This window comes from Conger conger, chromosome 3 (genome assembly GCF_963514075.1).
Source record: "Conger conger chromosome 3, fConCon1.1, whole genome shotgun sequence".
In the NCBI taxonomy this organism is placed as follows: Eukaryota; Metazoa; Chordata; class Actinopteri; order Anguilliformes; family Congridae; genus Conger; species Conger conger.
The window spans coordinates 38,994,678-39,012,432 of NC_083762.1; the positions used below are offsets into that span (position 1 = coordinate 38,994,678).

Consider the following 17,755-nt stretch of genomic DNA (forward strand, 5'->3'; position numbering starts at 1 on the left):
AGCTGTACCTCAGTGAGGAATGCGTAACATAAAGTTAACACTGTTTCGTGATAGGCAAGTTCCTCCCCCTTCAGTAAAATTTACTGCCAGCAGTTATTTTCCTCCCTTCTCTCTTGTGCATGTCAAGAGACTGTTGTGTGAACTTGCTCCCATTGTAGATTAAGATTATAACTAATTAACTAGCATCTTGTCAACATGTGATCAGGGGTGCGTTCAAGATTGCAAATGTTAACCGAAACTTTTTTCTCTTAAAATTTTAAAAGGTAGTGCCCCGCTAACAGAAATGTACTTCAAACAAGCTATGGTACAGAGCTAACTTCAGATGATCTAGGATTAAAAATGCCAGAGTTAATTGTAAGGGCAGAGGATATGGTACCCGTTGTATAAAAGCGTCATGGAACTCTAAATCCGCTTTGGATCGTGCCTAACCACCCCGCTAGCTGTACCAATATCCACAAGTTCTCGTTCCATAACGCTTAAACGTTCCAATCTTCCATGCGAGCTCAGTGTATTGAATGAGGTGTATTTCCTCAATTGCCTCGGTCACAGATTGCCATGTGTTAGTGGTCCGGGGATCTGGACGGGAGTGGTCGCTTGTCACACAACGGTATGTTATTTGAGCGATTTTATCTGTATTATTTTATTTAAGTAACAAACTGTGGCCCATGTGTTGCTTAAGAGTATAGTGTGTGGTGCCTCGGGGTGGATCCTGAGGTGCAGTGGGCGGGCGCAGCTGGAAACCAGACACAGGAGATAGCAGATATCAGAAAAAATTATTCTTTTTATTTTTTCTGTGTTTTTTTTTTGGGGTATTGGGGATAGCGCCCCCCCTCAGGGCAAGGGTAGGGGAAAACTGGAGAAATAAAAGGGGCCGTTCAGGCAAAAATAAACTAAGGTTCTTCCCAGACTGGGGTATGCTCCAGGGCCTCCTCCCTCCTTCCCTCTTCAGCCACGTCCGGGCTGGGTGGGGGAAACACAAAGAGATGGGGTAAGTAGGACGGGTTTTTGTTTGGCTCACGTGTCCGGCGTCCGTTCCGGGTCTTTGGGGTTGCCGTTCGTAAAGGTGGGGTCTCCTTCAGGGTCAGTACAGCAGGGCATAGAAGGTCCTTCCTCTCTCTGCCTTTCTCCCTCACACGCTCAGGAAGGGTGCCGACTGAACCTGTTTGCAGCCTCGACCGCGCCTTACATACCATTCCCTGCTCGTTAGGAAACAGGCTGCAGCTGAGTCAGTACCTTTCCATTCTGCTCACTCATGTGCGCTGTCCGGGGTCCTGGACTGCAGGTAGAGGGATCTCTCTCCAAGGTTCTGATCTTCCCATCACCTCTACAGGAAGATATACTCCTTCCCAGACCTCTCCTAATGCGTGACGTCCGCGCGGTTGCTCTGCGCGGGTCCCTCCCGGGTTCTCCACCCACGTGGCACAACATGCAGGAGCAGGGGTGCCACATACTCCCCCCCTCAGCTCCACGCCCCAGGCGGGAGCGTCTGCCCCTAGGCCATCCTCTCTCCTGGATAGCGCATCAGCATTCTGGTGCAGCTTCCCAGCGCGATGTTCCACCTTGAACCGGTAAGGCTGCAACTCTAAAAACCAGCGGGTCACTCGGGCGTTGCTGTCCCGGTTAAGGTACATCCATTTTAGGGGAGCATGATCGGTCACCAACAAGAACTCACGGTCGAGTAGGTAATATCTTAATTTACCTACCGCCCATCTGATGGCGAGGCATTCCTTCGACCGTGGCGTAATTCCTTTCATGGCTGAGGAGTTTCCTGCTGATGTATGTCACTGGATGCTCCACCCCATCCTGGATCTGTGACAGGACTGCCCCCAGGCCCACTTCCGATGCGTCGGTCTGCAGCACGAAGGGTTTCTGAAAGTCGGGAGAGATTAGTACAGGTTCCTCACCTGTGCTCCCCGGTTATACAGCCTGGCTTGCTCCCGTTGTACCCGTTCCATGTGGGCCCTCATCATGGGCCAGATCTGGGCCATCCGCCGGTCCATCTGCTCCACATGCTCGATCAGGCTGCGGGTTCGGGACGGTTGCTGTTCCCAGGCCTCCTTCGCTAGGTCTAGTAACCCCCGGGGTCGTCTTCCATATAGCAATTCAAAAGGGGCGAAGCCGGTCGTGCTCTGGGGCACCTCTCTGACTGAAAAGAGGAGATAGGGTAAGAGCTGGTCCCAGTCCTTACCGTCAGTTTCAATCATCTTCCGCAGCATGGATTTGAGGGTTTGATTGAATCTCTCCACTAGCCCGTCGGTTTGGGGGTGGTAGACGGAGGTTCGCAGCTGGGTCACCTGTAGCAGCCGGCACATCTCTTTTAGGACCCCTGACATGAAGCACGATCCTTGGTCTGTCAGGAGTTCCTCCGCTATCCCGACCCTGCTAAAAAGCAGGAACAACTCCCTGGCGACCGCTTTTCCTGTCGCGGTCCGGAGCGGGACAGCTTCCGGGTAGCGGGTTGCGTAATCCAGGATCACAAGGATGTATCGATGTCCCCGGCTGGACTTCGGCAAGGGCCCCAGGATGTCCATCGCAATCCTCCTGAAGGGTACGTCAATGACCGGCAGGGGGATTAGTGGGTTTCGAAGGGTTACCTTAGGGCTGTGGAGTTGGCACACGGCGCAGTGTCGGCAGTAGTCCTCCACAGCCTTTTTCACCCCGGGCCAATAGAACCTCGCCAGGATCCTCTCGTAGGTCTTCTCCATCCCCAGATGGGCTCCCAGCAGGTGAGTGTGGCCTAAGTAGAGGACTCGGGGCACAAACGGTTGTGGGATGAGCAGCTGTTCGACTTCCTCCCCCTGTGGGTTACAGACTCGATAGAGCAGGTCATGTTTTACCCTGAAGAAGGGATAAGCTGGCGTACTCACCGCCCCTTGTGGTGCCCCGTTAATGTCTCGTGCCTCTCTCCAGGCTTGAGCAAACTTTGGTTCATTTAGTTGGGCAGTGCCAAAGCGAGTGGGTGCTTCGGTCTCCTCACTCATGTCTCGGGGGCCCTCCGAGAAGGCCAGACGGACTTCTCTGTCCAGGGGCGGGGCCTCCCCAAGCTCCTTTTCGGACGCGGTGACGGTTCCACTGGTGGCTGGGGCGCTTGGTTGGCGTTCCCTCTCCGGTGGCGGGGCCTCTCCTTCACTGTCCCCGGACGTCACTGCCCAGACTGGTTGGGGGGTACGGTGGGCAGCCCGTCGGGGTTGCCGTGGCCTCGTCTTGTTCAGAGACCGGGGCCCCTCCTCCCAATAGATCTGGAACAACGGACAGTCTCTTCCCATCAACACAGGTACAGGTAAATTCGGTACTACCCCTGCTCTTACCGAGTGCGTCCCCCGTGGGGTGATTAGGTCCACCCACACCGTAGGGTATTTCCTGGTGTCCCCATGGATACACTCCACCGCCACCTCTTCACCCCTCTTTTCTCCAGCAAAGTCTGGTCGCAGCAGGGTGATGGCGCTGCCCGAGTCGAGCACTGCTTCAGTGTCCTGGCCCCCCACTCGTATCGGGAATCTTGGGGCCTCCGTACTCTGGTGCGCCCAGCAGGTGGTCAGGTACAGGCAGGGGTGCGGTGGGCTGCTCCCCCTACTGGCGGTGGGCATGGACACCTCCTTCCTAGGGCAGCTCCTGTCCAGATGCCCCTCCTCTCCGCAGTGGTAGCATCTCCACACGGGCCATGGTCTCCCTGCGTCGGGTCTGCCCCGGCGATTTGGGTCAGGGCCGGGCTGGTGGGTGCTTCACAGGCTGTGGGCCCCTGGTTGTGCGGCTCTGGGTTTCAGTACGGTCTGATTGGAGCATCTTCTGGGTTACCTGATGGTTTTCGAGGAGGCCTACTAGTAGTTCTACAGAGGTGGGGCCCATCTGTGCCACAAACCGTTTGGCTTCCTTCGGTAGGGCGCGGGTGCATCGGTCCAAAACCACCCTCTCCAACAGGGGTGGCCCATCTTCCTCAGCCAGCCAGCTCTTAGTCAGGCGGGTCAGGGCGGCGATTTGGGACCGGGCAGGCTGGGAGGCGTCATATGACCAGTCGTGGTATCGTTGGGCTCGTGCGGGTAGGCTGAACCCATATCGGGCCAGGATGGCTTTCCTCAACTTGAGGTAGTCGATGGCATCAGCCTGGGCCATATCCCGGTAGGCCTGTTGGGCCTCCCCCGTCAGGAAGGGGGCTAGTATGGCCGCCCAGTCTGCCTGTGGCCATTCTTCGCGTTGAGCTGCGCGCTCAAACACATGGAGATATGCTTCAACATCATCGTCGCCCGTCATTTTCATCAACACATCTCGGGGGGTTCGTCTTGATCTGTCACGAGGAGATAGGCGACAGAGTTCGACCACCGCTTCCTGCAGGGCTCGCTGGGACCTGGCCAGCTCGTTGATGACCGCTTCCATCATCATCCCTCTGGACCCCTCCTCTGCTTCTACCCCTTGCATCTCGGCTAGTGTAGGGGCAGCCAGTCGTCTCTTTCTTCGCTGTTCCCCAGGGGGTGTGGCTTCCATTCACTCGTGTCGGTTCTTCTGCCCAGACCAACTTCCACAGCGTGGCATCAGTGTGCCCGCATTCTCCACCATATGTGGTGCCTCGGGGTGGATCCTGAGGTGCAGTGGGCGGGCGCAGCTGGAAACCAGACACAGGAGATAGCAGATATCAGAAAAAATTATTCTTTTTATTTTTTCTGTGTTTTTTTTTTGGGGTATTGGGGATAGCGCCCCCCCTCAGGGCAAGGGTAGGGGAAAACTGGAGAAATAAAAGGGGCCGTTCAGGCAAAAATAAACTAAGGTTCTTCCCAGACTGGGGTATGCTCCAGGGCCTCCTCCCTCCTTCCCTCTTCAGCCACGTCCGGGCTGGGTGGGGGAAACACAAAGAGATGGGGTAAGTAGGACGGGTTTTTGTTTGGCTCACGTGTCCGGCGTCCGTTCCGGGTCTTTGGGGTTGCCGTTCGTAAAGGTGGGGTCTCCTTCAGGGTCAGTACAGCAGGGCATAGAAGGTCCTTCCTCTCTCTGCCTTTCTCCCTCTCACACGCTCAGGAAGGGTGCCGACTGAACCTGTTTGCAGCCTCGACCGCGCCTTACATACCATTCCCTGCTCGTTAGGAAACAGGCTGCAGCTGAGTCAGTACCTTTCCATTCTGCTCACTCATGTGCGCTGTCCGGGGTCCTGGACTGCAGGTAGAGGGATCTCTCTCCAAGGTGCTGATCTTCCCATCACCTCTACAGGAAGATATACTCCTTCCCAGACCTCTCCTAATGCGTGACGTCCGCGCGGTTGCTCTGCGCGGGTCCCTCCCGGGTTCTCCACCCACGTGGCACAACATGCAGGAGCAGGGGTGCCACAAGTGCTTTAGGAAAACGTGGGTATGTGTTTAAAAAGGAGAGTGTGACGGCAACGCGGGAAGTGATTCTGATATGAACAGGCAGGCGGCTCAGCCAAAAGTGTTCCATGTAAAATTGTTTCGGTTTTTAATTAATTAACCAGATAAAGTTTTAATAGAGATTTACCTGCATAACAGAGTGCAACACTGTAGTAATTGTGCTTCAGGTGAAAGTGTTCAGGTATATCAATGTACTGCAAATCGCAATGTAGTATAGGGGACTGTTTAAAATGACACCACTTCCGGGTTACATCACACCCACTTCCGAGTACGAGTAACGGATAATTTAATTGTCTTAACGGATACGAGTAATGTACTACTGGCTTATCCCCAGTGCCTGCGTGTGTGTGCGCGTGTGTGAGTGAGTTTATAGTTTTAAGAATACCATCTTTCTAAATCAAGAATGGAAGACAATATAATTGTAATTTTGACAGTTATCAAGATGCAAGAATATAAAGATGACAAAACATACACTACACAAATTTGCAAGATAAAAAGTCAGCAGACAAGTGACCAGGAGACTGGAGTGGCTTTTTCTCATGTGGAAATAGTGATTGTTACTGCAGTTTGTTTGTAAGCAAAGGGCTAGCCTCTGGTTTAGCAATCTGGCATGACAACCATTGAAAAATATGCAAACAGTGATCTTGCATACGCCACTGAGACAGAATTTTCTGGGCACCCTGATGAATCAGTGCTGCAGAGGGAGGCCTGTTCACTCGGTCTTCCCCACCAATTCATTCATGGAATTAATTCAATATATTGAGTACTATTGAGTACCAATGCAGAAAACATACATTGTAAATAAAAATGTCTTAATTGTATAATTAAATGGTTCCCATTGTCAGTTTGTGTTTGTCCAGGTTGCGTGGATTTCCCTCCTGCTTTTTTAATGACAGCCTCTTGCTCTAGCAACATTCTTCTTCATTCTTGAAAATTTACTGAGGACCAGATCAAGGAAATCAAATATTGTATTAAAACAGACTAAAGATTATCAATTATGTAAGAATTCCCTATGTGCTGCACACTGCAAAATAGGTATATCAGAGCTTGACATTTAGTGTTTTTTCTACTGACCCTACTGTAACTTTTTTATTAATTATCTAAAAACATATGGACAGCTTTAATTAAAATATAAATTAAATACAAAGGCCTGGAGGCACAGTATTTCACAAAGCAGGATGGCTGAGTTAGCTGGATAACTGCACATGATATTTCCCACTGTTATACGTTAGATACATGTTTTTATAAAAACACTACATGACTTTTGTCTCTTCTGTGACAAGTTTGCTGTGACCCTCCTGTGACACATAACCCCAAGCCTCAGACATTGTTTATTGACTGAACAATATATCACAGAAGCATTGGTGACCCATGGAAAACAATCTCTTGTCGTGTTTAGATGATTCATTTGCCACCATCTCGAATACCCAACAGCTCAAACCTTATTGCGTGATGCTCTAATTACCGGATAAGGTATTACCCAGAATATACTGTGGTGATGGAGGAGAGGGGCTCATATGTAGTACTGGCCCAGTTGGACAAGTGATCAATCAGCTGGCCTGTATCAATCCTGTACTGGCCCCAGGTTATCCTTATTGTTGAACCCTGAATATTGCTCTCTGGCATCTGCAATCTCGGAAATGGATGAAAACAAAATGGATGTAATACCACGGAGAGCTATGATCATGTGAGGCCCGGATTTGTGTCTCCTCGGTGAGAGGTGGCCACCCTAACCACTGTGCAATAGATGAATTCCAGCAGAACATTCTGGCAGCCCCACTAGAGGATTGGTACAATACTATAGAGATCATGCCTGCCAGAGATAAGATAGGAAATAGTTTATTGAACCCCATGGGATAATTTGTCCTCTGCATTTGTCCCATCCCAGTTACTTAGGAGCGCTGGGCAGACACTGTGTGGCACCCGGAAAGCAATGTGGGATTAAAGGCCTTGCCCAAGGGCCCAACAGCTGTGCCGATCTTATCGTGGCTTGAACCACCAATCTTCTGGGTCCCAGTCGTGTAAGTATGATATTCTGTCTTTTGCAAAGACCTGAGGCCCCAGGTATAGTAAATGGGTCATACGAACAGATTTGATCATATATTATGCCTACGCTGAAATCCGTGGCAACATTGAGATTTATAAACTTGAAATAATCTTGAAAATGCTGTATTGCAGGCATGAGACACATTTTCCCTGATTTCTCAATAGCTGTGATTTTTGAAAAGCATGAAGCATATAGCCCACGAGCGGTTCGATGTAAATGCATCAGTTTGTTTGTTTAAAGGCAACACAGCAATATGTGAAAATTACAGACAAAAAAAATAAATGAATCCATAAATGCTTACATGCCATTAATGTGGGTTGTATTAACATCCACACACACAGTACACAATAACAGCAGCTCCTGAAACATAGGCAAAGATTCACATTAATTAACCATATTAATATAGGCCTATTGGGTTTGACCAACAGAAGAAGTAAAATGTAAACAGCTATATTGGATTACATTATTATTATTTTTTTTAATCAAAGTAAGAAACGTGTTTGAAATTAATAGCACATGGTAGCACTTGCAAGAAATAATATGCTAATTGCTTCATAGTTGTTAAATGTTAACTCATAGACATGACTATAAAAACCAATACGTGAACTATTCATTTTCATAGAACTATGGCTGCACTTGCACTATTGGGAGACAGTGAGCACGTTTTTTGGGACAGTACTATGACATACCTGTACCTGTACAAGTCCCCTCCCCCCTTGGCTTTCTTGCTACAGGGACCTCTTCCACAGGGAACTTGTCGATCGGTCCAGCATATCACAGCCCTAAAACCACATCAGGCCTGCAGTCCTGAGGGGCATCATTCATCTAGCTCCACAACACAATTGTTTCCCTACACCAGTGCAGCGCAGAAAAAACATTGAAGTGGAGTTTGCCACTCTTGGATTCCCAAACGTCATTCGGGCAATAGACTGCACACATGTTGCCATTCGGGCACCATCAGTAATGAATCCACATATGTTCACTCAATTGATGTCCGAATGATTCGTGATGCCCGTATGGCACTGCTGAATGCGGTTGCCCGACAGCCAGGATCCACCCATGAATCTTACATTCTGCAGAATAGCAGTGTGGGAAATCGTCTTCAAGCCAGGGCTACGAGGAACAGCTGGCTTCTTGGTGAGCACTGGAAATGTTTGGTAATATTTTAAACATAATCGTTACATGATCTACCATGCAGGTATCCCTCTTCCAGGTGATCGGGGCTATCCCCTAAAAACGAGGCTTCTCACACCACCAAACAATCCCCGGACAATGCAAGAGATGTGCTATAACACCCTGCATGCAAGGTCAGTTGTGGAGTGCGCAATTAGCTTAATAAAAGGTAGATGGCTTTGCCTGAATGCAGCTGGTGGGACACTGCTGTACAAGGCAGACAAAATCTGCCCATATTATTATATTGGTCTGTGTGTGTGTGGCGGCACGGATGGTGCAGTGGGTAGCACTGCCGCCTCACAGCAAGGAGGTCCTGGGTTCGAATCCCCGTCGGCCGGGGCCTCTCTGTGCGGAGTTTGCATGTTCTCCCCGTGTCTGCGTGGGTTTCCTCCGGGTACTCTGGTTTCCTCCCACAGTCCAAAGACATGCAGGTTAGGCTGATTGGAGAGTCTAAATTGCCATTGGTATGAGTGTGTGAGTGAATGGTGCGTGTGCCCTACGATGGACTGGCGACCTGTCCAGGGTGTATTCCTGCCTTTCGCCCAATGTATGCTGGGATAGGCTCCAGCCCCCCCTGTGACCCAGTTCAGGATAAGCAGGTTCAGATAATGGATGGATGGATGGATGTGTGTGTGTTCGACAAATTGGCCTTGAGCCATGGGTTTTTGCTGCCGTTGCAGGCTAAGAGTTTTATTCATTTATTTTTCCATTTGGGACATACAATCGAGGCGGGCCAGCAATGGGGTGTTGATGTTCGCCAACACTTTGCGGATCTCTCCAAGCCCTACAACGACACAGCCGATTAATTGCAGTATGTCTTGCTGTGATTGCAGGACTGCTTCGGTGAGGGCCCTCCGACAGGTCTGGCTGCTGGTGGGCGTGGCGGAGCTACAGTCTGCAGCGCATTGGACCCTAATCGCTTCAGCCCCAGCCAGGGATTTCATCTGCAAATAAAATTCATTTCAAAGGGAATATCGACATGTCATGTTTTTCCCCTATCTTAATTGTATACATTTGACCGTATGACCTTAAATTTCAGTCCTGTGAAAACTAACTTTTTGGTGTCATGTCTGTCTCCTTCAGGAAAAATCCAGCACTGATTCGCCAATGATGGCAGCAAGTTGTTGGTCCAGGGGAGAGGGATATGCCTCCCAAACTCCCCTTCCTGTGGCCCTCACACTCACCTTGGGCGATGCGATGCGTTTCTTGGAGAACATCTTCATATCGGACCGTTTAAATAAATTATTCAGACACACTTCTGTTCTTCTCCCCAACCTCATTCACAGCTGCTGTCACAGCTTGCCAAACAACATATTTTGTCTTGTGGACACAGTAGTGCTGATGCGACCAAACAATAGACGTGCTCTTGCCTGCACCTCTGTCAATAGCACTTCAAACTCACATTCTTCAAAAAAGTTTACTACCTTTTCTGCCTGTTTCCTTATGTTTTCTTTTAATGTATTGATACTGCAATTATTTAGCATCGTTTTATACCGTTTCCAAGCAATTAAAATAGCATAATATGATCCATTAAGCCACCATATAAGCATAATTGTGGGTGTCACACAAATTTAGTAAATGGTTGAAAGATGTAATGTAGACAATGTAGCGTGAAATCCACACCAGTGGCTATTTGCACTTTGTAGACTGGCCTTCACATCTAGAAAATAAGCTTTTCACCTCCTTGGAAATTCCATGCCCACGTAGTTCAAGAGCTTACATACGAATACCTGAAGTTCCAACAGACAATTAGCAGGCAGGCTAGTGAGTTTTATAGTAGACTAGATAGTCAGTGGATTTATAATGCCAGCTACAGAGTTCTGGCTTCCAAGTTAGCTAGCAAAAGTATCCACCAATAATAACTTTTGAGACAGCACAATAGCCAGCTATTTATCAATTGTGGAACGAAATAAATGTAACAAAGAAACCTTTCAAAACAGTTTATGGTGTTCAACTACAAAATACCAGTCTCTCCATGGTGTTTTTATTTATGTTTGTGGCTTCATATTTTCAGAGGTGAAAATCCTCCCCAGTAATTAGTTCCAGTTGCCTGGATTTGCTAATTAGCATCAGTCAGGAGGAAGAATTAATTAGTGAAATCAGCTGGCTGAGTTCACGGATGGAAAGAACACATGACAGGGCTTTAACTCTGAACCCTGGACTTTCTACTCCTACATATTTCCCCCCGCAGTTTCCACAAGTACATCAGCATAGTTATTAATAAAAATGTACGGATGTCTATTTTTGTGCTCACCACTGCATGCACTATATGAATGGTCGTTTCCGTCGAGGGAACAGTGTAATTACAAGTGCCTTTATTGGACAGAATAGCTTCTGTCACCATAGCATGTACATTGTGAACATGGGTGATTCAGACTGCAGCTGTAGAAAAACCAATCTCTGCAGTTTCTATTCTCTGTGCCATAATGCTCAGTATAGTCCTAAATTGGCTAATTTTAGTACCTGCTTTACTCCACACTGAGCCTATCCAGCATGTCCATTTTGCCATCAAACATGTTGCACCAGACCAACCACAGCACTCTCTTCCAGTCATAATTCCAATGCATCCGTGTCCTCTTTTCAACCATTCCATATGTTTTGTGTCTTTTTATTATTGCCCTTACAGTGCTTAGTGGTATGTTTATCCATTTATGTATTTTTTTGTAGCCATTACCTGACTTGTGATGGTCAATTATGTGTCTTTTGAATTGACAGCTCTTTGGATTTTCCTAAACTGATGGTTGACAAAGGGATTTTTGTAAGGGGATAAAAATCAGAAAACTGTTTTGCCAAAGCAGTCTCAGCATATTGTTTTATGCAAGCCTAACTATACATCATCAGCTAGAATGCTTCTCAGTCATTACTTCAATACAATACCACTAGCCGGTTGTAGGCTGAGCTGAAGTTATACTGTATTTTTTCATGGATGGGGATTACACCTTTACTGTGCAGCTGGATTATCAATACTGGTGAAGCTTGTATGTGAGCTCACTGAGTTTTTGTATAGGCTCTCACAGAGAGCCTATACAAAACATAGATAATCACATTCCTGTGTACAAGTACTTTTGGATGCAACAGTTTCAGTTAGCAGGTTTTTAGAATACTATTATTATGCAGTTGGTTCTCCGGACCCTTGCCGTGAAAAGGACACTGACATTACCTTGTTGTCCTTATGGATTTCCAAAATACAGAGAAGGCGAGGTCCCCCCGTGCTTATTTTGTTACCCACATGTCACAAAATAAGGAACTGGTGTTGCTAAAGCAATGGCATCTTAAAATAGGTTATGCAGATAGAACTGTGAGTTTTAACACTTTAAATTGGTATATCCTGTTAACACAGTGATTATTAATAATATTCATTATGCTTTCATTTACTGGAAGGCCTACAGGATCCTCTTTGTCTGCTAATGAGGACGAATGCTACCTAACCCACCCTCCCCCGTCGGTCTCTGCTTGGAGGAAACCCTGAGCCATGTTGTGGGCTGGTCAGGAGTAGCCCTCCTTAGGCAATCACATCAACCCAAGCAATGTGGCAGCCTGATGGTGACTCGGGGAGTGGGCATGAGCCCTTGCAAAGGCCTAGTGACTTGAAGTATGCACAGAGGCAGCAGCTACAGCAGCTAAACGCCTTTGTCGCCACTCTGATGAGCCGCCAGTGGCAGCTTCAGGTGCTTTCGATGATGAAGGAGGTCCCCAGTGGTCAGACCTGGAGGAGCCTTCAGAGTCTGGCTTGGGGGTTGATGCCTCCCAGACCTCTGATTCCATTACTCCGGAGCCTTCGGTCAAGGCTGTAATTACTAGGGCGGTGGGGACTGCACTCTTACCCCCTCCAGCCCCAGCGTCAGCTTTCTCTGAGCTTGGCAGAGGCTTGTGATGTCACAGGTTTTATGTCTGAACTGCTATCCTCTTGGGACGCCCCTAGAGCTGGTAGTCTCCGGCTTCCCACTGTGCATACAGCTTCCTGTCTGAGCTGGATGCTAATAAACGCAAGTGTGTAGGGGATACCTGCTATATAGGCTGCAGCAGTTCCATGCACTAAGCTTTTTGCGCATACATATAACGGTACATTAATTCATTCATTATCCTAACCTAACTCCGCACAGAGAGGCCCCGGCTGATGGGGATTCAAACCCAGGACCTCCTTGCTGTGAGGTGGCAGTGCTACCCACTGCACCATCCATGCCGCCTATAACGGTACATATAAAGCTGAAAACTAAGAACGTTGCATCACTCAAACAGTCCCCACGTGTATTTCTATACCGTCGGTGGGCACTGTTGTTGCGTACTCTACATCTGCAGCCATGTGAAATTACGTCTCTTTTAGATTAGATTAGATGAAATGCATCCTCTGCGTTTAGCCTATCCTAGTTACCTAGGAGCAGTGGGCAGCCATAGTACGGCACCAGGAGAGTACTGAGGCCAGTGCCCTGGTCAATGGCAATGATAGGAGTACACTAATGGGCAATTTGACTCTCCAATTCACAGGCCAGTGTGAGCGTCCCAAATACTGCTACTATTTAGCTGTATTATTACTATATGAAATGAAAAAAGAAGGGAAAGCAACTCCCACTTGTTGGTGTATTTGGATGGTTTGCTTCAAGATTTTTCCTCCATGTCTCCCAGTGAGGCAGTGCTTTGGAGCACTTTCGACTGGCGTCTTCACCCACGGCAGAAGCACACATCTCAGCCACAGCCGATTGGAACTCAGCGAGAGCGGCAAAGGGTGTAGGTGATCATCTCAGCTTCGGCTATCGAATGCCACCTCTTTTGTGACGTTGAGGGTAGATGCCCTTGTGGCGAGGCCTTGGGTTTGGACCCCTTTAATCCTCCTTGTGGGTCTCCAGACACGGCTAGGCTGCACCAAGACTGCCCAGTCCAGGCACTGAGGAGTTACATTACACCTGTTTGACTCCACATATGGATCAGCTTTATCTGTTTTGGCCATTCAGGGAGAGGCCAGACTGTGTCTAAGCAGCAACTGGCTCGCTGAGTCGTCAGGGTGATAGAGTTGGCCTACAGCAGTGCCGTGTTGCCCCCTTCCACAGGAGTGGTAGCCCACTCGACCAGGACGCGGTTCAGAGGTGCTTCCTTGATGGAAGTTTGTGCAGTGGCTGGTAGGGTTTTTTCAATGGCATTTGCCAGGTTCTATCACCTGAATATGGCATTGTCTGTCGCCTCTGTTCTGTAAGTAGCAGAGCCACCTTCATTAGTCCTCATCGCACCTTTTTTGTGCAAGTCAGGACATTCTCGCCCAGTGGCTATGTTATTTTACCCTTCATTTGTGGATGTTTTCCCTCAGATCAGGGAATGATTTATTTGTTTCCTGAGATATGGTAGTCCTGGACTTGGTTTCCCCCCCTCCTGACTAATTCAGTGCTTCAGTTGACCCATATGATGGCGTGTTCACCGATCTGAAATAGAACAAAGGGTTACATAGGTAGCCCAGGTTTTATGAATGAAGGTTAAACCGCCACACAGCGTAGTCACTCTGGGAACTCTGGGGGAGTGCTTAATTTGTCATTCTGTCTCCTAAAAGCACGACCTCAGCGAGGCATGCCCTATACGGTAGTGTGTTGGCCTTCATTCATAGAACCTGGGTTACCTAGGTTACCCTTTGTTTTATGTATACCTCGCTATGTCCCCCTCCTGATTAATTTGGTACTTCAATTGACCCATATGGTGGCGTGTTGACCGATCTGAAATAGAACAAAGGGTTACATAGGTAGCCCAGCGTAGTCACTCTGGGAACTCTGGGGGAGTGGTTAATTTGTTATTCTGTCTCCTAAAACACAGGTGTCAAACTCCAGTCCTGGAGGGCCGCAGTGTCTGCTGGTTGTTCTAAGCACCTGTGGTTCATTTAAGTTGTTGCTTCGCTAAATAATCTGCACACCTTGTTCTCAAGACCTTAATTGACAGTTGATTGAAAGGAAACCACAAAAACCCGCAGCCACTGCGGCCCCCTGGAAATTCAGTTTGATACCCCTGTCCTAAAAGATCAACCACAGCGAGGCTTGACCCCTATGGTAGCGTGTTGGCCTTCATTCATAGAAACTGGGCTACCTAGGTAACCCTTTGTTTTATGTTGCCATTATTCATATAATTCACACCTGTTTATTGTTCAGTTTAGACTCATTTACCTTTAGCGTTCCTTTACTATATTTGGCAAAATAGCAACGCATATAGGCTAACCATTCCATAAAAACTTTGTCAAAATAAAGGGGACATCAATAACTGAAACTACTTTGCTTTCAGCCATTTTGATTATTTTGCAGTATTATCAGAGGTGAGGTGCAAGACAGACACTCAGTAAATTCTGTCTGTGAAAACAAGGAAGACATAAATATCTAACTTCCCTCATTCCTCATGCACTGACCTTTTCCCCTTCAAACTATTTTTCAGCAGCTGTTTCCCGCAGATAACACTGGTTAATCTCTAGCTGCACGGCCTTATTCAATGCTTTCTTGATAACAAAACATAATGGTCCTGTTCAATTGCTTCCCAGAATCACTGGTTAATTACATAATCACACCAGAGTCATTAGAAAACATGCCTTTAACAGCTATTTAATCTGATTTTTTCTTTAAAAATAAAGATTAGATCATAAGACCATAGCAACCGTATTTGCCTTGGTGCCTTGCCCAGGTATTCGTTTAACTACAAGTACAGATGGTGACTACAGTTTTTTGCCACTTTCAATGGCCGCTAATAGTAATCATTTTATTCACAGATGTCAATAGTACAATTCATATCCAGCTACATAAAAATGTATAAACATTAATGAATTCTTCAAGTGCTAAATGTTAAGATTACTGCTTGGCTAATGAGGTTGCCATGGCTGTTCACTGCACTTTATGATGGCAACACAGTTGTTTCATAATGGTAATGCATTTATTTGAGGCTGAAAAACAGATCCAACCGAGCAGCAGAATATAGTTTCAGAACATAAATAGCCTGTTGCTCTACAGGCTGCCAAATGTATTTTTGAAAAGTCTGTTTAGTGAAATATTTATTCTAAATATTTGAAATGAATTTCTTCTGATATATTTAGAAGAAATATGACTCTGGTGTAGTGATTGGTTGGTATGAAAGCCTGCATAGTCTCGGCCCTCCATGGCATGTGAGTGGGCACCCCTAAATTAGAACAAGACTGCAGTGCCCAACCCTGTTCCTGGAGATCTACCGTCTGGTAGGTTTTCATTCCAAACCTGATTTGGCACACCTGGTTCTACTAATTAGCAGCTCAAGGAGATCTGTTGCTCAGGGATACTCAATCTTACCCAGAATGGGCCAGTATGGGTGCAGTTCCAACCAATCAGCTACACGCCTGACTCTACTAATCAAAGACTCTAATGGCTGATTAGTAGGTGTGCCAATCAGGTGTGTAAATTGCTTGCTCATTCCAATTGCTTATTTCCTTCCCTTGATCCTGACCTAAGAATCAAAAAGGTCCGCCATCTTTCAGGACATTCAATTCCCTTAAATGTTCCTTCTAGGACCCAGAAGTAGATGTTAGGAACTTCTAATCTTTCCTTTGAGCAAGAAAACATCAGTGCATCCTTTTCTGAAGTATTTTTTGGAATGTCTGACTTATAAATGATTGACCTGTGGACCCCCCTCTTCCCATCTGCCACGTCTGTATATATCGAAAGGATTACGTTCTTTGATAGATTTGCATCTCATTTCATTTACACATCTAAAGTGAATGAGATTGCTGTGCTGGGTCCTCCTCACTGTTGGAGATGGACTATCACTGCCCTCTACTGCCCAGTTTGCCACATTAGCCTCTAGTTCAAAGCTCATCTTTTACTTCCAACACATTGGTGTGTGCAGCATGTATAATGCAGATTTTCTTAAATTATTCAGTTTGCAATGAGCAAATTCAATTACTATATTTACTTGAAAGATACTGTACATTTACCAAGGGTATTTTATAAGCATTAAAAAAACTTGAATTGCAGAATATACATATCAAGCAAGTAATTTCAATGTGATCCATAACATATAAATAATTTGTATGAATCATGTTTGCCAAATTCTAACCCTCACTAGTTAACCAACTCAAGACTAAATAGGGAAGAATCAATGTGTCACACTTGTTACTGTCAACTTGGTAGAATACTGTATTGTTGCCTTTCAATGCTTTGTTAAGAATATGCCACTAGATGGAAGCATTTTCTTTAAATCCACTTGTCTGTCCAGTTAGATTGAGCCAATCTACAGAGCTGTGTATCAATGGACGACTTGTTGGTTTATGATATACGGAGCAACTAAAACAATGTTACTTTAGTTGCTCCATACACCCAACCTGCCTGTAGTGTGAAGTCCTGCTGTAGATGGAACTTTCGAGTCCACGACAATTCTGTGAATTCATATGCTCTTGGTATTGGCGACAATTCCCGAACATCAGTCATGTATATACTGTGACATTTATTTTATGTTATTTTGAATGTGTTTGTTTCAACAGCTCCTTCAGGGTTTAGTGATAATAAGCCACACAGAGCCTTAAACCTGAGGATTTAAGGGTACTTCTGGAGTGCCATTACTGCAAGCCATCTTCCCCTTCTCTCTATGTTCATTGTCTTGTTCATTGTTTTAGTATTTCTTTTTTATCTTTTTTTCCTTTAAGGTCCCTTCTTGGGACATGTTTATGCGTCTTATATGCCAATTTAAACGGGAACCTTTGACCTGGTACATTTGTTAACAGGCCCTGACATACTCATTCTAGTTCCTTCTTCCAGAGAATCGACTCAGGTGATTTGTGCTTTGGCCACATTGATCTGGGTACCTGGTGGACTGAATATCACTATAAGCCATGCTCTTCCCTCCTCTCCCCTGACAATTATACATCCATCCATCTATCCACTATCTAACCTGTTATTATTGGTCAGGGTAGTGAGGGCGTCTAGAGCCTATCCCAGCATGCATTGGGTGAGAGGTAGGAATACACCCTGGGCAGGGCACCAAACCATTGCAGGGAGACATACAGTTAGATAGGCATAAAATATGCCAAAATCAATCACGAGGGACCACACACCCCCACCCTCCCAAAACTAAATACATTCTTGACTCTTCTTATTTCAGTGTCAAAAATAAGCGGAAATCTTGTCTGAATACCTGTTAAAACAAAGGTCATTTCATCTTAGCAAGTCTCTCTTAAGCAGATGCATAAATCTGTCAGGTCTGA

General features: G+C 46.7%; 1 protein-coding gene and 1 long non-coding RNA gene across 2 annotated transcripts; one reads left to right on the forward strand and one right to left on the reverse strand.

The window, feature by feature from the left end:
* Positions 1-490: 490 nt before the first annotated feature.
* On the forward strand, positions 491-9,507 carry LOC133123352 (uncharacterized). The gene is made up of 5 exons (XR_009708235.1): positions 491-607; positions 7,240-7,372; positions 8,478-8,535; positions 8,612-8,705; positions 9,405-9,507. It is a non-coding gene; the product is annotated as an uncharacterized LOC133123352 (long non-coding RNA).
* LOC133125102 (uncharacterized) lies at positions 3,700-5,299 on the reverse strand. Its single transcript, XM_061236818.1, has 2 exons — positions 5,100-5,299; positions 3,700-4,597 (listed from the first exon to the last, which is right to left on the reverse strand). Exon 2 carries the CDS (start codon positions 4,477-4,479, stop codon positions 3,700-3,702), a length of 780 nt encoding a protein of 259 aa, XP_061092802.1. The 5' UTR covers positions 4,480-4,597; positions 5,100-5,299.
* Positions 9,508-17,755: the final 8,248 nt, after the last annotated feature.